Raw genomic sequence first — 24180 nt, 5'->3', positions numbered from 1 at the left:
CGGCGAGCGGGCTCCGGGAGGGCCTCCTCCGCGGCTGGGCGCCGGAGGTCGGAGGCGGGGATAAGTAGAGCCGGGGCTGGAGGGGGCCATGCTAACTGCCAGAGCGGGCTCGGAGTTCGGGAGTTGCCACGAAGTTCGTCCTCCCACCTCAGAAATAGGATCTGCAAGTTTGGTAGTAGAATTGTTGAATTTTGGCTCCTGGAAGGACCTTGGCCATAACCCATCCCTTTACTGGACACGAAAACCTAGGCTCCCCCGCCCTGTGCCGAGCAGACCCTCTACCTGTGTGAGGACCGACGCTTTGTGGATGAGGATGTGAGGTACGGAAACCTCAGACAAAGGGATCGTTGGGTAGCTGGTCCGTCGTCTTTCAGAGTGAGGTGGGACTTTTTAGGGGGTAAATCTTTATGTAAGGAAAGAGTGTGCAAGTAGCAGGTGGGAGAAGGGACACTCGAAGGTGCGAGTGGCTCTTCCAGCCCCGGAGAGTCCACTGACCAGATCTTTTGGGGCCTGACCTACCTTTGAAGCGCAGGAAGGAAGCCGCTGGACTTGTGGAGACAAAAGGTGAGGTGAAGTATTCCCATCAAGGCATTATCACATGAATGGTGAAGGAGAAAGAGGGGCAGGAGATCCGGACCTGTGAATGGTCGTGTGAAGAGTTTTTAGCAGAATCTGAAGAACAAAATAGGAAGAGAAAAGTTTAAAGCTGCCTTGGATAGACACCATGGAAGGCTGTAAACCTTATTTATATTCATTGTTGCCACAGTGTCATTCTGAGGGCAAGACACATGAGGAAGGAAGTGGGTGGCCTTTGAGTATCCAGAACCTGGTGGCATAGGGCCCAGAGCTATGGGACACAAAAGTCTCAGAAGGAAGAGCCCTTAGTCTGTGACCCTTCAGTTGAAGGGAACAACTGCTTAAATTGGAAAAGACACTTAATGTGTTATGGAGAGATATGGAGAAGATGGTAGTCAGAGGAAAGCTAGGTACATTCTTGATAAGGAAACTCATTTTCTTCTGAAAAGCTGTGCCAGGGAACAAAAGCGTTTTAAGGCCATTCATTTTACAGAATATGTGAAAAAATGACTACTTTTGGACTAGGAGTTTAAAGAATCTATCTGGACCAGGAGGTGAAACTTTTCAGCAGACAGTTCTATTGTTGGGCCCCCCTGTTTTACAGCTAAAGATTCTATTGTAAGAGGCTTTCTCTTACCACCTGATTGTTCTACTTTTTCTATGGAATGATTGGTCTGGATCTGATCTGTTATTTTATTTGCAGGGAAAATTCAAAGATGTGATTTCTACAGTAATACCAGAACCCACTAGTAGTAGGATTAGCAATGCAGGAAAAAAAAGCCTCCTCCCCAAAAGACGTAAAGATTTGTAACATGGGGGAAAGAAGTGTGTGATTTTTAAAAGATGTCCCTGATTCTAATCATCAAAGTCAGTTTGGTACTAGCTTGATAAAACTAATTTTCACTGTAAATTCGACTTTGCAGCAGGTTTTTTTCCTCTCAGAGTGAGAAGAAAAGATACGTTAAAAGTATGATAATCTTAATAGATCAACTTAGTTTAAGGAAGAGAGCTTTGTTCTTCCTTTGTTCATAAATCAATTCCAGACCATAACTATAGGTATTGTAGTTGTGGATTTTATTGATTTTCCTCGCATCTCTGGAACTATTTGTATAAGTACCTCAAGAGATTTAGAGTATTATCAGAAAGGTATGTGGAGAACATTGGCACTGCTAACCAAATCCTGTCAGAAAAGCTTTCTGAAAACCATTGTATTCTGTGTGGAAACCCTCATTACTTTAGCATTGGCTCAGATAGAAGACAGACACGTAGGCTAAAATCCAAGTAGATAGAAGGGAGCAATTACTGTCTGTGGAGCTGGATAGGTTGTAGGAGGTGCTTTGAATGCCTGTGCAAATACTTCCTTGAATGAGCATTTGGAGGAGATACTTCTTAAATGTGGTAAGTGTGTCCCATGGATTTGTATGCATTATTTTAGCCCCAATAATCAGAAAGACACTTGTTTTCAGAGAAGAAAGATGGGCTTATGGACTCTTAAAAGTGTTTCTTCATTGCTATGGCATGAAACCTTTGACCAATAATTACTTAACATCCATTCCATTTTCTGGGGCAGCTGAGGGCAGTTATCAAACCTGGCCTATAGTGAAGTAATCAGCAGTATTTAACTGGCCAACTTACCAGATAAACCAGTAATGCTAACAGGATTTACTTTCATTGAATTGATATTCTGGTTATACAATAAGAGGAGAAATGAAATGGAGACACAGTGGAATCTGCTGTAGGAAGTTTTGATACAGATGTGTTCAGAAAACACAGGCATCAGAAGCAGGACAACCCTTCTGATGCCTAACAAGCCACTTGTGTATTTATAGTAGGAGGTCCAATTCTAGGATAAATCCACTATTAGAATTGGACACTGTCCAGAAAAAAATTGGAGATTTTGCTGTTTTTGAGAATTCATATACAATATACTAACAGAGTTTTGTTCTTCTTACATGCAGAAAACCAGCTTTGTATTAGTAAACTTCAGGAGAGCCTAAAAGTCCAAAGTGCTTGAGAATTTAGATGTCAGGTATTTTAAAAAGTGGAGAATGAAAGATATTTGAAATAAGTTTGGGCTTATGAAAATCAGAATGATAGAAGATACTGAGAAAAACATGAAAACAGTAAAACTTCCCAGCACTCTAACATCACTTATGAACTAGCCATTAGGTCATGGATGAGCTCATTAAAGTACTATCTCTGTAAACCCAGACAAAGAGGATGAGAAACGGAGTAAATATTTCTATTTCATGATGATAGGAATGAACACTTAGAAAACAGTATTAAACATTAAGAAGGAAGAGATGCGTATTCCTGCATTACTTAAACATATTACACTCAAACCCTATCTTTAACACTTGTTTTTAGTTTCTGCTCTTAGAAGGGAATTTGCAAGTACTGCCTTTGTCCTAGGTACTGTCAGTTTTCAAAGTTGTTGGTGACAAAATGCCACACTCTTTGGGACCCAGGATCGCCAGGAATTGCTGTAGGGGTAGCTCACTCTCCCCACCATGCCTCAGAGCCATTCCCAGAGAAGATTCTTCTGTAAGGGTTCCTATCCATCTTCTACCATGAAAGATTAGGAATGAAGGTTTTAAGGAATGGAAACTCAGTACTGAGCACAGTTTTCCTTTCTGGCCTGGGATAACTGCTACTCTCAAACTGACCACTCTCAATATTTCATGAGAATAGGTAATCCCAAAATAGAACCAGAAACACTTCTACTTGACTTTGAGATTTACCATGATCATTTTATAACCTCAAAATCTTTATTATTTACTTTCATAATTATATTTTGCTTAGAATGATAATGTTAGGCAAATCATGTAATTTCTGGACCACAGTTTCTTAACCTATGTAATTTATAATAGAGAACAATTTGAAAATGACGTGTCTAATGCTAGAAAAATGAAAAACTGGTTCATGTAGTCAGTAAAATATCATGCAACCGTTAAAAACTGTGATAACATGAAAAATGCTTATGTCAAAATAGTGATACAAAGTTGTGAATACAATTTGATCACAAATACATCAAACAAATTTAAAAACTTAGCAAAAAGGGAGTTAAGAACACACAGTAATTTTCCTAATGAGTAAATAGTTTAAAAAACAAACCATCCAGAAGTTTCTTGCTTGTGTAAAGAATGACACTGTACTTGTTTCCTGTCTGCGGGCCTTCACCCCCTTTCTCTCTCTGACTGTATTAAAAGTGGTGGAGGGGAGAACAGTAGCAGGGACTGGGCAGTGCGGATGTTTCCTATCTCAGGTGTCATGAACCAAACAGTAATGCAGTTTCCTAGGGTAATGAATTTACATGTATATATTTGAAAGGTGACCGTAGGATCTTATGCTGCTTTCTAAGACTGCTATTTCTTTGGTGCTTGTTGACAAATAGTTTTGACCCTTAGTGTCCCTTTGGTGCTTGTTGATGGATGGTTTTGTATTACAGCATCCCAAAGCATATTATAGGATGTTCCATGTGGGTAATGGTTTCTGCAGCCCGCTGGTGGTTCCTGCTAGGAAATGGTTATTATCTCTGAGGGGCCATTCTAGGGGTGGATCTGGGAGCATGTGAGATGGTGTCAGTCATCCAGGCATCCTCTGATTGTCAGGGAGATGGGGGATGGTAGAGAGATCAGCTGTACTTGCCCTCACTTTTCAGCCTTTTGTGTTCATATTCCTGTGCCAAGGGCTAAGGGGACCTGTTTTTTGAAGCAATGGGGGAAATGATTGAACATACTATTTCTTATCTGATCTTTCAAAACTAAATCATTGTGCTTAAATGGATGTCTTTGTTCTCCCAGCTGAGGGCTTGCTCCTGGTCATGGTGGTTATTCTTTTAAAATTATTGTCTTGGCTTCTTCTTCCTTCACTGCTCAACATCCCTGATATGCTAAGATTGCTGTCCAAATAACATTTGAATGCCTCCGAGTAATTTCTTAATTACAGGAATGTTACCAAAATACCTTGAAGTGTTAAGCTTCACGGACCTGTTAACTCCTTAATACACAGTCTTAGTCCTGAAAGAGCTTAGAGTCTCAATAGTGAGACAAGACATTGGTCATCATTTAAACAATAATCAGAAAATTCTAAAATACTAAAATGAATGGGTATTTTCAAGTAGACATATTCCCATATACATCCTGTTATTTATTTTATAACCAGCCTCCTTTATTACACATTAACTAAAAGGAAGGCAGGAAAAAGAGAGGGTGGTGTGGCAAAGACTCTCCTGAGATTAGATTATTTTACATCTCACATTTAACTGCTGGAAGATTGTTAGATTACAGCTGAGCATGATCATGGCCTAGTTGGTAAGCAGTTTTCTGCTTATAAGTAGGAGATAGTTGTGAAGAACACCAGGCATTTCCAGTCACTGGAGAACAACTTAACCTTCCCGGTGACCAGAGGCCATGTAACAGAGTTAGAGAACACCGGTCAGGGTTGCTGTGCTCTGGGGTGCCCTAGGAATGTGCTACACCTGAAATCAGAAGGAAGGCAGTTGGGTGACTCTAAAGTATCTCTTGCTGTCTTAAAAATAGCTGTTTTCACAGGAGCAGAATACTTGTATCTATATAGAAGTGAAAAATGCAAAGAAAACTTCAGTAAATTAGGTTTGCATATTGAAAAATGTTTTATCATTGTAATTAAAAACTCATCCTCTTCTTAGGACCACAGGTAAAACCAGAGTATGTAATACACCTCTCTCTAGGGCTGGCTACTTTACATGCACTGCAGCCAAGTGTGCTTTACCTCAGTCATTAAAAGGTAGGGGCAGAGTCTTTGTCACTTACCTGCCACTCATTATGTTCCTGTGACAAATCAGTCCTTAGTATTCCGCTATGGGTGTAGCAAGAATTGGAAACTAAGCTGCAGGGACCTGGCCTGTCTGGATCACTGCTCTATGCCCCAGCTCCTGGCATAATGCCTCATTCATTGTTGCCCTAACAGATATTAGGGAGTGAATGAGGAAAGGACTCTGGTGACTGGATATTGTGCCATTAAATGGGGTGAGGGAGCACAAGAGGAGGTTCAGGTTCGAGGCAAAAGATGAATTTGGGTTTGAAGAAACCGATAGGTCAGTCAGGTGGAATTTCCAGTAGACACTTTGAAGTATAGAGCCAGTTAGAATGTTTGCATAGAAGTCAGAGTGAAGTTGAAGGATTAGGTAAAATTGCTCTGTAAGAGAGTAGGGCTGAGGATGGAATTTTCGGTTGATGTCAATCTAGAACTCACTGTTAAGGCAATCTTAGAAAAAAAAAAGTCTTGTTATTGCCAGATTTTCAAACGCAATAATGAATTAATATGGCTGATAGATAAGTGCTTTTTCCTACTGTAATCATCAGCTGAAACTAACTTTTAAATCTGATAGTGATCCAGATACCTCTGTGGGTGTTAAATTTACTTCTCCTTTATGACCTGATTTAGCTGACCCTTTTGTACATTGGGTAGTTACGCCTCATTAGACAGGTCATTAGGCCTATCATTAGTGTCCCTCCTGGGACAGTTTGTGGAGGGTGCAGGGAGATGGGGAACTGGCATCTTTGGCTGGGGCAGCATACGCTCTCTTGTTCTGTGATGGCTGCCTAACAGTTTGTCTCCGTGTCAGCTCGTGGGGATGGGAGAATAGCATTTCTTTCCTTTGTCCTGTTTATGTTTTTGCTGTTAGTGAGAAGACAGCGATCTCTGACTATGTCATTGAGTCAGTGTAAGATACTTAAAATAAACAGACAAATCATAGAAAAACCAAACCTCCTCCACAGAGCCTCTGGGTGGGTCTTTGAAACCCGGGGACCAAAGCATTTATCATAACTAATTTGTAAAACTCAATACTGGTTTCTTCAGTGTGACTTTTATTTTTCAATGACAATATGAATATAAGTAAAGAAACACTTTCATATCTACCTGAAAGCAGTCCTGCAGAAAGTATTCATTCATGTTACCGTTTCGGATTGTAAGTACAAGCTGTTAAAGGCGAGCTGTAACTGTGCTGTAAGTAGTCCCTCTGCTATGGAAATGCAGTTCAGAACCCAAGCTGTATACTTTGCCTGACGTCTGCTTGGGCTCCGGTGATGAGGTGTGGTTGTCTTTCCTCTTTGGGTCCAGCTCTGCTATCCAGGCGGTGACAGCCTATCTATCACACTGGCTCAGTTCCAAAAGGGCGGCTAGGGGACAATTAGACACACCTTCCTAATTAATTTTTGGTACGTGACTGATGTTGAAGGCCACATGGAAGGCATTTCTGCTTATTTCCCCAACAGGTTCCTGGGTTTTGCAAAATAAAGATTAAGCTTAAAACTGACCTTCACATTTTATCTCCTTTACTGTGCTCAAGAGTTCTGCTCTTATGTTATAGATCCCTTTGCAACTAGATGTTAAGTCATGGCACTGGCCTTTTAGGGTGATGTTCCGTGTTATCAGTTCTGGAGCATCATTCAAATAAGCTTATACTCTTTAAGATTTTAAAACATCTTTTATTTAAAATCAGGAAGGCAAAGAAGGACCTGGGCAGGAAAAGCTGTTGCCTTCTAGTCAGTGCAGCTGCCGCAGAGGCTTTGGCCTGACTTCTTGATTCATCCATTCTCACACTTAATCATTCCTGTGCTCATTCCTCAGTTATTACTCAGCACCTACTCAGTGTGCTTTGCCCTTGGCGACACCCATGTGTGAGATAGGCAAGGTCTTGACATCATGACAGACCCCAAAGAAGTGTGAAGGTCACCATGATAGCCAAAGCCCAAGCTGCTTGGGGCCTTTGAGCAGAATCACTTAGCCCAGCCCAGGCACATCTCTCAGACAAGTTTAAGTAGAGACCTAACAGATCTGAGGAGTTAACCTGAGGAAATTAAAAAAAGAAAAGATTGGCTGGGAGGGTTTAGCTCAGTGGTAGAGTGCTTTCTTAGCATGCATGAGGTCCTGGGTTCAATCCCCAGTGGCTCCATTATAATAAATAAATAAATAGATAAACCAAATTACCCCTTGACACACACAGACAAAAAATAAAAATAAAAAAATAAAAAGATTGTCCCAGGCAGAGTAAACAGTTTGGATCAAAATGTCTTGTTCAGGGAACCAGAGCAGTGGATGAATTCAAGGGGCATTAGTGATGCCTCATTGATGGAATGTAGTGACGGACTGGCTGTGGGGGCAGGAAGGCTTCACTACAACCAGTGTGGTTCCTTATGAACTGGTTAGCTTTGACTCACTACCACTTGTTTGAGTCCACTGTCACTTGCTTTCCCTTCACGATTGTCTGTTGACATTTGACTGAACACATAGCCCCTGAGTGCTGGGTCATTGTGGTCCTGCAAGGCTTTGATGCACTGTGCGCTTTTCTGTTAGAGGGAGGAAGTTGACTACAAGGGGACTGACCTAACTGATAAGCATGAGTCATGTCATGTGGAGGCAGAATGGTAGTTGGAGAGACAGTTTTGGATGAGGGCATCTTCTTGGAAGGTTAAGTTGGAGCTTAAGGCTGAGAGCAGCGGCTCATTTTCCTAATCCCAATTGGCAAGCAGAGCTATTCTCTTATCATATGATGCTTTCTTTCCTAAACCATTAAACCAGATCCTGCCCTGAACTACTTAGATTAGCAACATAAGTAATCTCTTTATTATACTTGTGAACATATCCCAAGGTCATACAGAATTATATATAATTTTGATAAGTTCAGTGTATGTCTTTGTTTATTGGTTAACAGGAGCAAGGTCTGAAATTTTTCATTTTTTCAGCAAATATTTATTGAGCACCTACTACATATCAGGCCTTGTTCTAGGCACTTGAGGGTACAGCAGTGAACAAAACAGACAAAAACTTCCCTTTCCTCAAGGAGCATACACTGGCGCAGGAGTGGTAGGGTGAGACTAACAATGGGAAAATATACCTGTTTCTGGTAAGACAACATTTGAGTAGTGACCTGAGGAGCTACTTAACAACTTAATAACTAGGGTCATGGCCTTATCACTGGCCACAGTGCTTTATTTTAGCATATTTTATATTAAGATACAATTATTGAAAAAAATTCTTGCACAGAAAAATTTTAATTCCCAAACAAGCCCCTTGACACTGGCCCTGTGTGGAATGTGTCTGAGGGGACAGAGGTCTGCAGCAGCATCTGTGGAGGAGTGCCCCAATGATGCACAGCTCTGGAAGGCTGTTCCTGCTAGGGATTCCAGATGAGGGGTGGTTCTGGGGTGGGGACTGAGCAAGGGCTTCCCACCCTTGTGATGTGCTAACCCTTATTGCCCAACCCGTACAGCTGCAACCACAAACTGTTTCTCACTTACACATTATTTCTCACTTACAGCCTTCATTAACTTTGCTTGCCTACAGCAGTGCCACAGAAGAATTCCTTTTTGAACCCTTCCCTCCTTAGTATGAGTTGCTTATCAGTGATGAGGACTTGACTAACACCTAACACCTGCAGCTCAGCAGTTCACCCAATGTGATAGTTGGCTAGGAAAAAGTGCCACTTCACAAATGCCAAGAAGCTTACTGGATCATTGTACTTATCTTGGCTTCAGCCATTGTCTCTATACAGTCATCCCTTGGTATTCAAGTGGGGCCAGTTGAGGGTAGGGGTGGGAGGTGGGGAACTTGGTTCCAGGACCCCTATAGTTACCAAAATCTGAGGATGCTCAAGTCCCTTATATAAAATGGCATATAACATTCACACATCCTCTCATATACTTTAAATCACCTCTAGATTACTCAATAACACTTAATACGATGTAAATGCTATGTAAGTAGTTGTAAATGCAATGTAATTACTATGTAAGTAGTCAGTGGTGCCCAGCAAATTCAGGTTTTGCTTTTTGGAACATTTTGGTATTTTCTTTTTTAAAAATATTTTCAGTCCATGGTTAGTTGACTCCGAGAATGTGTAATCTGCAGATATGGAGGGCCAGCTGTATTGGGACCAAAAGAATACTTACAAGCTTTTTGTTTTACTTGAAAGGAAAGGGACTTTTAATTCAGACGTATCCGTTTGATTATAGACATAAATCTGCAAGGTGAAACTAGGTTGTTCTGTACTCTCAGACACAATTTTTGGTGATTAAAAATTAAAGTATAATTTATATACAATTAAATGCACAGATCCTAAGAATTCAGTTTGATGAGTTGTGACAAATCAATGCAACACAAGATACAGAACATTTCCATCATCACTCCTTTCCTGATGCCCCTTTCGAGGCAGTTTCCCCCATCAACCGCTACCACTACCACCTTCTAACTACTGTCACTAATAAGTAAGTTTTGCCTGTTTTTGTACTTTAAATAAATGCTTTTAAGATTCATACATGTTGTTGCATATATTAATAGTTCATTCATTCTTACTGCTTTAATGTATTCCATTGTATGAGTCTACCATAATTTGTTTATCCAGTCTCCTATTCATAAACATTTGGGTTTATTTCCAGTTTGGGGCTAAGGTGAATAAGGCTGCTGTGAACTTTTTTTTTTTTTTTTTGTGGACATATGTTTTCATTTTCTTGGGTAAACATCTACAAGTAAGTGTCAGTTTTCCAAGGTGATTGTACTATTTTACACTCCCACCAGCAAAGCATGAGTGTTCATTTGCTCCGTATCCTCTCCATACTTTGGGATTTTCAGTCTTTTTTTCCCCTCACCATTCTAACTAGGTATCTCAGTGTGATTTTAGTTTGTGTATCTCTGATGGTTAATGATATGGAATGCCTTTTTATATGTTTGTTGGCCATTTCTGTATCTTTGTTGTGAAGCATTCTATGTCTTTTGACAATTTAAAAAATCAAGTTGTTTTTTTATTGTTGATGTATAGGAGTTCTGCATACAAGTCCTTTGTTACATATGTTTGGCAAATATTATTTGGCTTATCTGTGGCTTACCTGTTTATTTTTTTAGTGGTGTCTTTTAATAGGCAGAAATTTTTTTTTTTGAGTAAAGGTAGATTTATTTAGAGAGATACATTAAAAGGCAAGAGAAAGGCCATGAGGTGTGGCAGTTGGGTGCTCAGATTAGAGTAAATGTAGGTACACACTCCATAGACAGAGTGCGGGCCATCTCCAAAGAGGAGGGAGAGAGAGAGAGGCAGCCAGGCAGAAATTCTTTAAAATTCTGAAATCTAGTTTATCAATGGTTAATGCTCTTTGTGTCCTGTCCAAGAAATCTTTACCTGCCTGATGGTCTTGAAAATACTCTCTGACATGTTTTTCTAGAAGATTTGTGGTTCTGGCTTTGATTCGTTTTGAATTAATTTTTGTGTATACAGTGAGAAATGGGTCAGGGTTTTTTGTTTGCCATATGGCTATCCAGTTGTTTCAACACCATTTTTTAAAGAGTGTTTTCTTTCCCCATTGAATTGATTTAATGGTTTGGCTGAAAATCAGTTGACTGCATTTGTGTGGTTTGAAGGGGAAAGATAGTATTACAAGGCAGTCACTTTATCTATAGAAATCTCTAGTGGCTCTTTTTGAAGACTGGCACTAAAAAAACAGAAAGCATAATTTGTAATTTAAAAATAAATAGTTACAGGGCAAACTATTATAGATGGATTTTTAAATAGCTTAGATGGAACCACCCAGGCTCCATTCACCTGTAAGTTTCTGAATAGCTTGATTCTTCTAACAGTATCAGGATGACAAAATTCCAGAACAAGTAATGACACTTGAAAAAACCTCAAACAACAGTATTCTTAAAGATGTACTGAGAGTTCTGTAGGATGAATAAAGGACAACATGACAGAGAAAACACTACTCAATTTTCCTGTTTTATTTCTCTCATCAAAGAACTAGCTAGAAAGAGCAGGCACAGGGAAGGTAGAATACGCCTTTCTCGGTGAGTTTTGTTCTCCTGGTCCATTTGTATTACATCCCGAGGGTCTGAGAAAACTAGCAGGTTACCATGCTATGCCCTCATGTCCTGTCAATAACTTTGAGGCATCCTAGAGCAAAGGGAGATGCCAGAAGATGGATAATAAGCAACATTTGTCCCAGTTTTCAAAAAATGGGAGAAGAAACACCAGCTCTAAGTTTTTGAGTCTGATGCTGGTCATTCCTCAGAAAAACACTAGGTCATTTCATTTCATCAAACAAATGGCCTCTGAACACTTGGAAAGAGAATTGGTGAACCCTGAAAAGTATATAATATATAAAGCTATATAATGTCGGTTTATAAAGGACAACATCATGTAACATTTATCAAGGGCTGACTCTATGCAAGGTGCCTAAGCTATAAACATCTGGTTGTCAGCTGTGAGGAGAGCACATCGTCACTTCTGACTCTTATGTGTATGTGTTTGGTAACCAAGCCAAATGGTGAGCTTTGAGGACTTTATGCTAAGTGAAATAAGCCAATCACAAAAGTACAGGCATGATATGATTCCACTTATATGAGGTACCTGGGCTAGTCAAACCCATATAGACAGAAAGTAGAATGGTGATTGCCTGGGGCTGGGGGGAGGGGGAATAGGGAATTATCATTCAGTGGATATAGAGTTTCAGTTTTGCAGGATAAAAAGAGTCCTGTGGATGGGTGGTGATGATGGTTGTACAACAGTGTGAATGTTCTTAATGCCACTGAACTGTACGTTTAAAAATAGTTAAGTGTATATTTAACTTTATGACAAACTGTTTTCCAAAGTGGCTGTACCGTTTTTCATTTTCACTAACAATGAACAGTTGCTTTATATCCTTTCCAGTAGTTGATAGCAGGTTTTCTGAATTTCATACATTCTAATAGGTGTGGAATTGTAATAAATAAGTTTTAATTTGCATTCCTAATTAATGCAGCTTAGTAACTAATCTAATGACTTGATATGGTGAATTATAGTGATCTGTTTTAGAATATTGAACCAGCCTTACATTCCTGGAATTAAACTGTTAGTAATTATGTGTTGTCCTTTTAACACATTGATAGATTGTTTGCTAATACTTTGTTGAGGATTTTGTGCGTATGTTCATGAAGGTTGTTGGTCTGTAGTTGATGTCATTTTCAGCTTTTCCCTCTCCCCTCATAATCCCAAATCCTATTGATAGCTGTCTGCTCCATTTCATTCCCTCCATCAGACTCTCTTTATCTCTTATTTGATATCTTAACTGGTTCTCTGTAACTTGTGTCTGCTAGACTCTATTTCACCTGCATCAAATTTTCTAAAAATTTAGTAGGTCTCATTGCTTACTGTATTTGTTAGGGTCCAGGCAAGAAACAGCCAGTACATTCAAAGGGTTATTAAAAAGCCTTTAATGAAGAGATTATTTACAACATGAGAGCAGTAAGGGAAACCTACAAAAGATAATGGAGCACCAAGGGATTGGCAGGGACTGGCTACAGCTGGTAGTGTTACCACCTCAGGCGCAGTGGGGGAAGGGAGGGTTACTGGAACCCAGCAAAATCCATGGCTATGGGAGAGGGGTCCTCATTAGGCACTATGACCTTAGTCAAGGATCACAGCCCCTGCCAGAGCCACATCCTGGTAGGGAGAGAGGCAGAGAACAAACACCATAACCTTTCTTCCTGTGCTCTGATCTCTCCTGAGATTGGCTGAACCCAGATGGAAGCTAGAGGGCCTGGAGCCAAGGTGATATAGTCCTTAAAGATTGACCTTCTGACTAGTGGGAGACCAAGAGGACAGAGAAGGGATCAGGTGGTGAAGGTGGGGCAGCCCAAGAGTACCCAGCACACCTACCTCCCAAAATCCAAACTCCTTACGTTAACACTTGTGCCACCAGCTCTGGCTTCTTCTCCCTTTCTGACTTACTGCTCCTGAAGCTAAGCCTGTGTCCTTTCATGTTTTTATCCCCTATAGTCTCCCTGTTAGGGCCCTCAATAAAGGTGTGATGTATGAACAGAGAAACGTTTGTTTGAGTGGTGGAGCTGAGGCAAGCAGTCACCAAGCCAGGCGGTAGAATGAAATTTCCTGGCTCACGCTCATTACTAAAGATGAAAGAAGAGTTTTTCCAAACATACAAGCCTCTGTTTTTAATGGAGGCTCAGACAAGCTCAATAACCTGCTCAAGGTTTTACAGCTGGTTGTGGCAGGTCTGTTACCTGCCTGGGACCCTGGAAAAGTTACCTAGACTCTCTAAGCTTCTGCTTTCCTCAACAGTAAGACAGAGTTGCATGGACCTGGAGGGACAGGCTATATATTTCACTAAACACTGTCTGGCCTATTGCACTCACTGCATATTAGCTTAGAATATTATCTTCATATTCCTACACATCTTTTGAAGAGGAGATATCTAGGTCAGTCATACATAGCTTAAAAATAAAAAAAGAAAAAGAAAAAGACCCATGTAGTGACTTACTATGGGCCAGACCCTATTTTAAATGGCTTTATGAATATTAACTCATTTAATCCTTAACTCCTCTATAAGATAGATACATTAACCCCATTTTACAGATGAGGAAGTAGAGGCACAGAATGATTAAGAAACTTACCTGATGTTACCTAGCTGATAAATGGTAGAGCCAGGATTTGAGCCCAGGCAAGGTTGGCTGCAGCTTCCATGCCTCTCACCTCTGTGCTACCTTCCCCATAACCTATAGCCTTGTCAAACTATGTAAGCCAGCCCTGTCAAAGCACTTTCTACCCTTCTTTCCTGACCAGCATGTGGTGTTTGGAATGCATGTGAGCTAGGGGCGGCTAGGTCTGTGGAGATCTTTGGAGGTGCATGAAAGGTATGTATAAGGATAAGCACTTAAGGACATTTTAGGTAGGGCTGAGAAAGGGTAGTCACTGAAATAAATGAGGAAAACCAGCTCTGCCTACGTGAGCAGGAAATACCTAGTCATCAAGCCTGCCTAGCTTAATGCCATGCGGCTTTCTCAGAGGCCAGCTCTTGCCCCTTCATAGGTGTTGATGAAGCTGCTTTTGAGTCAGTATCAGTAACACAGAGGTTTTTAAAATTTCTTCTAATCCATTCTGTTGTTTCAAGCCACCGATACAAACATACACCTAAATATAACTAGAGCATGAAGGAATGAGGTGCGAGAGAGGAGGAAGTTTGCACTGGGCATGAATTTAGAGAGGACATGGACGTCCTTGTTTATGGTGGCTGTGTCTCAATTCTTTGGCCCTTATAGCTGTTGATGATTAATGGCCCACAAAGCTTAGGCAGAATCTTACTTATGTAGTGCTACAAATTTTATACTCTCAAGCTCCCAGAATATCCATGACCTGTAAATAATGCCCCCCCACACACAAAAGAAGGCCTCCTCTAAATGCAGAGAGTGATCAAAATAGCTAAAAGGAGTTAAGGACATGGAAGTTATAGAAGATACTATGTGACTGACCTGTTTTCTATCTAGAAGGGAAGTCTGTAAGGGCAAGAGAATTATCAGCAAAGAGGAAAGAGTTGGTTGAGAGGCCACGGACGTTATTCACTTCAGGAAGAAAGATGGTTAAGATAAAACCCAATGGTAGAATTGATAGAGTGCAGGGGAAAAGCCAAGCTCCACAGCCCCAGAAAATAGAGGCAGGAGGAGGCAGGAAGCTGACAGGAGTCTGAAATTAGAGGCAGCTCTAGTCGTGCTTATTTCAGTGGTTCACAAAGGTACAGGTATCCTTCAGGTAGGATTAAGCGGTACAGGGGCTGTTCTGTGGGCTATACTGGCAAACCAACCCCTAACATAGACATGTACTTCACACAATACACTTATATCTACAGTAGAAGCAAGAGAGATGCTGGATCTGAAAATGAAATTAAGAGAATAATTCCATTTACTATAGCATCAAACAAAATAAATACTTAGAAATAAATTTAACCAAAAAAGTATGTAACTTACACTCTTAACACTACAAAGCATAAGTGAAAGAAATTAGACATCCCATGTTCATGGATCAGAAGCTTAATTTTATTAAGATGACAACAGTCCCCAAATTAATCTACAGATTCAAAGCAATCTCTGTCAAAATCCTAGATTGATATACTGATCCTAAAATGTATAGGAAAATGAAGGGGCCCAGAATAGCCAAAATAATATTTAAAAAGAACAAAGTTGTAAGACTCACACTTACTGATTTCAGAAGTTAACTATAATGCTAAAGTAATCATGACAGGGTGATATTAGTGTAAGGATAGACATATAGACCAATGGAATTGAGAGTCTAGTAAATAAAACCTTACATTTACAGTCAACTGATTTTCAGTAGCGGTGCCAAGATCATTCTAGGGGAAAGAGTAGTCTGTTCAACAAATGGGGCTGGAACTACTAAGTAACCATGTGCAAAAGAAAAAAGTTAGACCCCTGTATCTCCCAGTTCCTTCTTCCTCCCACCCGCGATACCTAATTTACTTTCTGTCTCCATGGATTTGCCTATTCTGAACATTTATATAAATGGAATCATACAATATATGGCCTTCTGTGACTAGCTTCTTTCACTTTAGCATAATGTTTTCAAGGTTCATCTATGTTGTAGTTTTTTATCAGTACTTCATTACTTTTTGTGGCCGAATAATACTACTTTGTATGGATATACCACATTTTGTTTACCATTCAGCAGTTGATGGACATTTGGGTTGTCTCTTTTTTGGCTATTATGAATAATTCTCCTGTGACCATTCATGCACAAATGTATCATGTTAATATGATCAGAAAGGAGCTCAATAAACAACTGTTCCCCACCATTTAATTCTCCCAGAAAGAAAAAATAAATTCATCATCTGTTACTCTGAACCCATTGTTTTCATTTTGAGTAATTATCCTCTCAACCTTTAACTGGTTTATAGCTAGTAATTTCAGAATGTTATCACTAGGTTATCTGGTGTTTTGAAACTCATCTCTTTTGGAGATAACCCTTGAAAGTGATCCTTCACAAAGCTAGACCTGTCTTGAGATTTCTGGATTATGCAGGGCCTTGTAAGTCATACCAAAGAATCTGGACTTCATACTGTATCCAATGGGAAATCACTGAAGTGTTTAAAAAGGGAGGAAATGACATGATCCCATTTGCATTTTAGAAAGATCTCTTTGCAGTATGAGGGATGGATGAAGGAAGGAAAGGATGGAAACCAGACAGATCAAGTAGAAGGTTGTTGCAGTCATCCAAATGGGTGGTGCTGGGGGCTGAACTAGGGCAATGGTAGAGGGATATCAGAGGAGTGGATTTAAGGAATAATGAAGAGGTAGGGTCAACAAGACTTGATGAGCTACCTGTACAGGTAAGGAAATAAAGAAGTTGTGGATGCTGGCCAGCTTTCTGGGTTGAGGAACTGAGTTGATGATGGTGACATACCATGAGACAGAGAATATAGGAAGAAAATGTTTGAGGGAAGGTTTATGATAATTATTAAATGCTAACTATATACCAGACACTTTGTTACTGGATCTCATTTAATCTTCAAAAGACCCTGGGAGCTAAACAGCATTAGACTTGCTTTTTCCATGAAAAAGATTTCATTCAGCTAAAAAGTGATAGAGCTAGGATTTGAACCCAAATATCACTGATGCCTTCATTTCATGTGTTCTTACCATCTCACTTTACTGTTTCTGTTCAAGTTGGGTCATGGGGGTTTGGGGGGCTTGTAGAATATCAGTGTATACTCAGAAGTAGAATATATGGGTGTGAAGCTCTGGAGGAAAAGCTGGGCTTGTGCTGCAGATTTAGACGTCACTAGTATACTGATTAAAGCCTGGGACATAGGTAGTAAAAAGGACGTGTGGAGCAAGAAGAAAAGAGAATACCTCTGACAGAATCTCAAGATCCTCAGCATTGAAGGAACTGGGGGCCAGAGCAGGGGAGCCTGAAAGTGGCACCCAGAAATGACCAGGAAGGTGGGAGGATGTCATGGATCGGGTAGGAAGAGTTGTATATATATCACTAGTGTTCACAGTTGAGGAATGAAGTCATTAATTATGATGCAATTACAAAAGGTATGTCATGTCTCCATTAAAATGACAAATAGGTTGAATCTAATCTGTGAGGAGATGCAAATAAAGCAATGTTATATGGATAAAAGTAGAACAGCAAAACCATACATTTGGTTAAAACTTTTTTAAAAATTGTGATTTGCAGTGTCAACAGTCAGAAAGTAGTCAGATTTTTAAAAGATAATTGGTAGACTAAGGGACTATTAAGGTGTTTATAAAATTATTTAAAATGGTACAGGACCTGTGGAAAGTGGTGTGGTGGTTCCTCAAAAAATTAAAAATGGATGTACCATATGATCCAGCAGTTCCACCTCTGGAATTGAAAGCAGGGTCTTGAAGAGGTATTTGTACACCCATATTCATAGTAGCATGATTCACAGTAGCTAAAATGTGGAAGCTACCCAGGTATCCATGGGCAGATGAATGGATACCCAAAATGTGGTATATACACACAATGGAATAGTATTCAACCTTAAAAAGAGAGGAAATTCTGACATAAGCTCTACTCTGGATGAACGTGGATGAGCCTTGTGGACATGCTGAGTGAAATAAGCCAGTCACAAAAGGACAAATACTGTATGATTCCACTTATATGAGATACCTACAGTAGTCAGATTCATAGAGACATGGTGGTTGCCAGGGGCTGAGGGGAGGGGTTAAAATGAGGAGTTATTGTTTAATAGGGACAGAATTGCAGTTTTGCAAGGTGAAAAAAAGAGTTTTGGGAGTGGATAATGGTGATGGTAACACAACAATATGAATGTATTTAATACCACTGAAAAATGATTAAGGTAGTAAATTTTATGTATATTTTACCACAGGAACATAAGAACCAAAAAAGAAAAAAAGAAGGTGATAGTGTCATAGCCTCCTCCCCACAGACTGGTTCAGTGGGTCTAGGGTCACCAGTGACCCTATATACAGCCAGAGTGGGGACACTGGTTTAGCTGAGGGAGTGGCATGTGGGGAAATCTAACACCATGCACACACCTAAATCTCATTGTGGTTTCCAAGCAGACTTTTGTTTGGTTTCATCCTTTATTTTATTTTATAACCTTTGTGATCAGGAGGAAAAAACTCCACAATAAGTAAGACACATTCACTGTAAAAAAGTTGGCAAAGTTCAAAAAAACGAGAGTCATCCACAATCCCCTCAACCGGAGTAATCATTATTAAATTCAGGTATATTCTGGTCCTTCTATTATAGATAGACTACGTTTATAGATATAGATATCCTTGTATATTCTCATACGTATTTATTTCTTCTGTGCTTTTTGTTTGTTTTAAACAAAATTGCTGTCATACTTCACATACTGTTTTTCCCCTTTTCAGTGAATACATGGTGATGTCTTTCAGGTCACTGAGGATCTTCTACCTCATGGTTTTCAGTGGCTTCATAGTGTTAATTGTTTAAGCCATTACTGTTACTGAACATCTAGATCATTTCCCAATTTTTCGCTATCATAGTCAATGTTGACATGTATATTTTTATATAAAAATATCATTCTAAATTGTTGCTGCTATCAGTTTGGTAGTTGAAAAAAATGGTATATTTTTTGTTTCTGGTGAACATTTTCCTATGCTTACTGCCATATGCTTTAAAATTATAATCTGTGTATTTTCTGTTTTAATGTTATGTAATGTGTTTAAACCCTTATTTAAATAAAACTTGTTTTCAGGAAAAAAATAAATAAATTATAACCTGTGTGGCACCTAGGTGGTTCTCTTTCATCTTTTACTGGTTTTTGTTTCTCACTCTTCTTTTTCTTTCTGTAATATAATGTCATAGAATTATGAGCCTTTACAGTTAAGGCCCTGAAGGGTAAGTGGTTTGACTAGAGCCACACAAAAAATTAAGTAACAGAATAGGGGTTTGAACCTAGCTTTACTCATTTTTCATCCTTCCTCCTAATAGATAGATATTGCTGATGTCCTTAAGTCTCCATGGGAGAAGCTTCTGCAGCTTTTCATTCTGGAGCAGTATTTAATTTGTCTTTTGTGGCAAAGAACTTGTTGATTCTGAGTAAGCTTAGGAAGTAGCCTCAGCTAAGCTTGCCCTCCACTAACAGCCAGTGTACTGCTTGCTGTTCCAGGAGCCATGTTTGACCAGGACTGTGGGAAGGTCAGGCTCATGCTGGAGACTCTTGTGAGGAGATGAGTTGGTGAGCGGAGAAGCCGGCATGAAGATGCTTCCAGGAGTGGGCGTGTTTGGGACCGGCAGCTCTGCCCGGGTTCTGGTCCCACTGCTGAGGGCAGAAGGGTTCACAGTGGAGGCCCTGTGGGGGAAGACTGAGGAGGAGGCGAAGCAGCTTGCCGAGGAGATGAACATCACCTTCTACACCAGCCGGACGGATGACGTCTTGCTGCATCAAGACGTGGATCTGGTGTGCATCAACATCCCCCCTCCACTCACTCGGCAGATATCTGTGAAGGCTCTAGGTATGGATAGTCAGGCCATAGGAAGGGCAGATTGTGTCTCCCTCTGGGTCATCCTTGAATGTCACTGCTCTCCTGGGCCTTGGTAGTTCTTCATGGGCTTAGGTCTGCAGGTGGTGGTACCCTGGGACCTTACTCACCCTGGAGCAGTGCTGGGGGAGGGCACTTGGCGGGGGGTCTTAATGACTGTAGGAGGAAATATTCCAGTGGCTGGGAAAGATGCAGCCTTCTCCAACTCCCATAAGTAAACCCCTGAGCAAAAACTGGGCAAATGCCTTAAGAGGTGGCCTATCTCAGTAACTAGATTATTATATTTGAGGCATTGTGAAGTTTGCTTTGTGAAGTCTGTTCAGAGACCTGAGCACTGGGAAATGCATTTGTTCTTCCATTTCTGCAGCATGCAGTACCACAGAAAGGAGAGCAGGGTGTATAGCACAGCTGCCATTTCCCATGTTTTGTCAGTCTTTGGCTAGACTGAGCACACATCCTGCCGAACTTTGCAATTTTGTATGCTAGAGGGCAGGAAGGCTCTGACAGAGCTAGGTTTCCCTGGCAGGATTCACATGTCCGCCTGCTCACATCTCTGTTCCCTCGGGAAACAGTTGGCTTAGCCACCCGCTGCCTCTGGCTGGGTGTGGCTTGGTGAGCTGTTCTCTTGCAGTTCCTGTTGGGCATCTCTTTCCTGTCAATTGTAGAAAAATTATTCTCTTTCTCTTAATATAAATCAGAATCTAATTTAATAGGAAAACAAACCAGTAAACATTCATCCAGCAGTTAAAAAAAAAGCCTCCTATGTGCCAGACATTGTCCTGATATTATTCTGGACATGTGTCTTTCTGATTCAATCAGAGATTGCTGGGTCCAGGAACTGGTATGCCATGAGGCTAACACCATTTCTCCTTGGCCACTACCTTGGTGGGGGGTCCAAGGCTCTGCTACTTGACTTTCCCTTTTTCTGAGAATAAGAGGTTGTCTGTCACCTCTAGCCCAATGGGTTGGAGAGGATAAATGCTCATTGAAGTGAGCAGGAACATAAGTCTGTCTGTTGTTGATTTGGGGCATGTAAGTTTTGGCCAAAAATTGTAGATTAGAAGTAGACATAGGCCAACACTTTAACAGAGGGCTGGTTCAAGGGAATCAAGCTACCATGGTCACTTGACTTTTTGTCATTCCTTGTGGCTTGAATGAAGGTTGGTGAGGCTGAGTGGGTGCAGAGGCAGAGTTCTAGAGGCTTTTATTTGTCTTCTTGAACTTTAGGGTCCCCACAGAGACCATTTCCAGGCTATGTAAGAAGAAAGAGGAAACCCTAAAGTTCTTTGGGCACAAACCTGCTGTTTTCAGGGTCCTGGTACAGGAAAATACTGGACTTTGTGCCATTTAATATAAACAGGAAGGGCGGGGATGAACAAAAGCTTCTGGGATCTTGTGTCCCAGCCCACAGTGATGCAAGGCAGTCAGCCTCCTCTCTGCATCTCTCTTGTCAGGAGGGTAGAGGGTGTGAATGAGAGTCCTTTGTCTGTTCGTGCAGATACAAGATCCCAGGGCCAAGTTGGTTGGGCTAGGAGGACCCATGTCGGCTAGACCTGCCCTCAGGCACTGCCCACTCAGGCCACAAAGGAGTCACTAAGCCTGTTGTGATCATGAAGTTTACTGTGTGTGTGTGTGTGTGAGAGAGAGAGAGAGAGAGAGAGAGTGTGTGTGTGTGTGTGTGTGAGTGTTAGTTCTGACTTGACTTTAGCTTCTGGAAGAGGCCAGTTTTCCCAGATGACTGGGTGTGAGTACGTGACTTCTGTAGATAGAGCACCAAACTGACCTTGACATCATACTCCACTTCTGACCCTATTTTTGTCCCTCTCAACCTCTTTAGGCCCCTGTGAAATGGGGGTATGATTCAGCCTTTCCAGCACAATATATGACTGCCTCTGAGTCTGACCAAGACAGACACTGGTATCACATTACGGGGGGGAAAGCCAGGCTTTCCTGTTGTCCTAAGTAGAAGAGCAGATTTACTTAAGTTAAATTGACTTCAAAAATAAATAGTAGGAGTCTCCTCTGGCTATTTATTAGATAAATGTTCACTGAGTTGAATGCAGCCTAGAAATGAAACTAAGCATACTAAGTCATCTCAAATGTGAAAAGAAAATTTTGTAGGTTGGTGGACTTTGTTTAAATGCCTTGAAAACAGGACCCATTCTTTCCTCCTGTAATGTTAAGCTCTGGAAGTGTCTGGTTCTTGTACACTGTTTAGATGGAGAACAGAGCAGGCACATGCATTGATACTTGCAAAAATAGTAATATTTAGAAGTCCTCAGAGTCGACATCCCAAAAGACCCTCACTGCCATTCCACCTGTGTATTCCCATGTATGAGTCTCTTTATATATGCATGGGAGTGTATTTTTCTGTTTTTCCCACTTAAGTCTCTCTTTCTCTCTCTCTCTTTTTTTTTCCCTTTCTGTTATTGGGACCATGTTTTTTGTGTTTCATTAAGGACATAAACTTTAGATCCTCAAGGTTTTTAGAGCTGAAAAAAGGACATAATTACTTAGCAGTGTAGCTGTTGAAGTACTCTAATTTTAGATCTTGAACCTCTTCCAGATCTTGAACTTACAGATGTTTATCACAATCCTCTAAAGCCTCTATTGAGTTAAGGGTCCTTCTTGTGTTGTTAAGTATTATAAAAGGTAAGTCGTAGAGACCAAGAAGCAATAAAGCAAGGTAGGTATACAGCACCTCTACCGATTTGCAGCTGTAGGGACTGTTCTTCTGCTAAAACTTTTGATGCCAGTCAGTAGTACTGGATTTTCTTCTTCTGGAATTCACAGGCATAAAATCACAGAATTGTCAGACCTGCAGGAGCCATAGAGAGAGTGTCTAGTCCAGCCATTCTCAGAGATGCTGGACCAGCAGCATCAGCATCACCTGGGAAGTTGCCCTCATTCTTACTAGTTTTTTCTAAAACTAACCCTTGGACTTACCCTCCAGAGGTATACTTTTCATATCACAGCTCTTTCTGAGGCATCTTATTTTCTGTTTTTGTTTGACTTTTCATTTTCTTCCACTTCAAATTTCATCCTTTCCTGTGAATTCCTTAAAGAAGAGTGAGGGACTGTAATATGTTTTATTTTTCAATTCAGAAGTGGGTCAGAAAAATATATTTTAATGTACAAAGTGCCCCAACATTCTTGCCACAGTTGAATCTTTTTAGGTGTACACTATTTTTATTTTATTCACATTTAAATTTCACCAAACACTGAGCTCAAGTATAGGCTGGACCTATATTCAGATTTTTGAAATCAAGATAAATAGACAGCTTTAAGTTTAATGTATTAAATACTGCACAATAAGTTGAAAAATTAGAAAAAATCTAGGAGGTGGTGTATCTCTATGTACCTTTATACATGTAGTGACACAAGTATAGGGAGAAGTCCTGCAATTTGAGGAAAAACCCATTCAGGACTGAACACAGGTCCTTGATTGCTGAAAGGATCTACCCCTGACTTCAGACATGAGACAAACCAAGGAGTCTGTCAGTATACAAAAATGACTGAATTCAGGACAAACATTAGCAGGATAGATATTAAGGAATTGGTTCTTGCCAATTTGGATTGTGGGGGCCAATCTGAAGTGAGCTGGGTTGGCTGGAGGCTGGAAATGCTGCAGCTGAAGTCCGCAATCTGTAGATTAGAGCAGTAGTCTAGAGACAGAATAGTTAGTGCATTCTTCAGAAATCCCTGGTTTTCCAAACAAGTTCCTAAAATGCTTTCCCCAGACAGGGGAATGTTCTCTTAAATCCATCACTAAAAGGTAAGTTTCTGTGCCCAGTTCTTGGCACTTGTGTGCTTCGTTAGGAAAACACTGGGTTTGCCAACCCTTTCCTTATGGGCCCTTGAGGTAACAAGAGGTCATTTTTTGGAGCAGCCTTACCCAGATAATTTAATTCCAAGAATACCAGTCCCTTGAGATGCCTTCCCTGACCCCCGGTCCAAGTCAGGTCCCTGCTGTATGCTCTCATATTAACATTTATATCATCTTCATTGCATTTATCATAAGTACAGTTCTACATGTACTCATATGATAATTTGATTAATGGCACTCTTTCTCTCTCTCACTAAACTAAGTTTTCTGAAGGTAGAGACCATGCCTGATGTATCTCCAGTGCTTGGCAAAGGGCCTGGTACACTGGTTCAATGAAGGCATTCACATTAATTCTACCTGAGCAACCCAGTCTGCTGGTGTGACACAGGGAGCTAACAGGGGCCTGCAACTCAGGAAAGAGCGGAGAGTGGGCTGTGAGAAACAGTGATTCAGTCTGGTGGCTT

The 24180-nt window shown here is 40.6% G+C and overlaps 1 protein-coding gene across 4 annotated transcripts in view; it reads left to right on the top strand.

Moving 5' to 3' along the window:
* GFOD2 (Gfo/Idh/MocA-like oxidoreductase domain containing 2) overlaps window positions 1-24180 on the top strand; it is a 30650-nt gene that overhangs the window by 265 nt on the left and 6205 nt on the right. For 3 of the 4 annotated variants that reach the window (XM_072967584.1, XM_072967581.1, XM_072967583.1), the window contains exon 2: window positions 19518-19863. In XM_072967584.1, coding sequence (XP_072823685.1) covers window positions 19605-19863 — 259 coding nt within the window. In that variant the 5' untranslated portion in view covers window positions 19518-19604. Of the gene's footprint in view, window positions 1-19517; window positions 19864-24180 lie in introns of those variants that run through there. The other variant, XM_072967585.1, reaches the window with a different exon arrangement.

The sequence above is a fragment of the Vicugna pacos genome, chromosome 9 (assembly GCF_048564905.1).
Source record: "Vicugna pacos chromosome 9, VicPac4, whole genome shotgun sequence".
Classification (NCBI taxonomy): domain Eukaryota; kingdom Metazoa; phylum Chordata; class Mammalia; order Artiodactyla; family Camelidae; genus Vicugna; species Vicugna pacos.
This window is presented reverse-complemented; position numbering and strand designations above follow the sequence as displayed.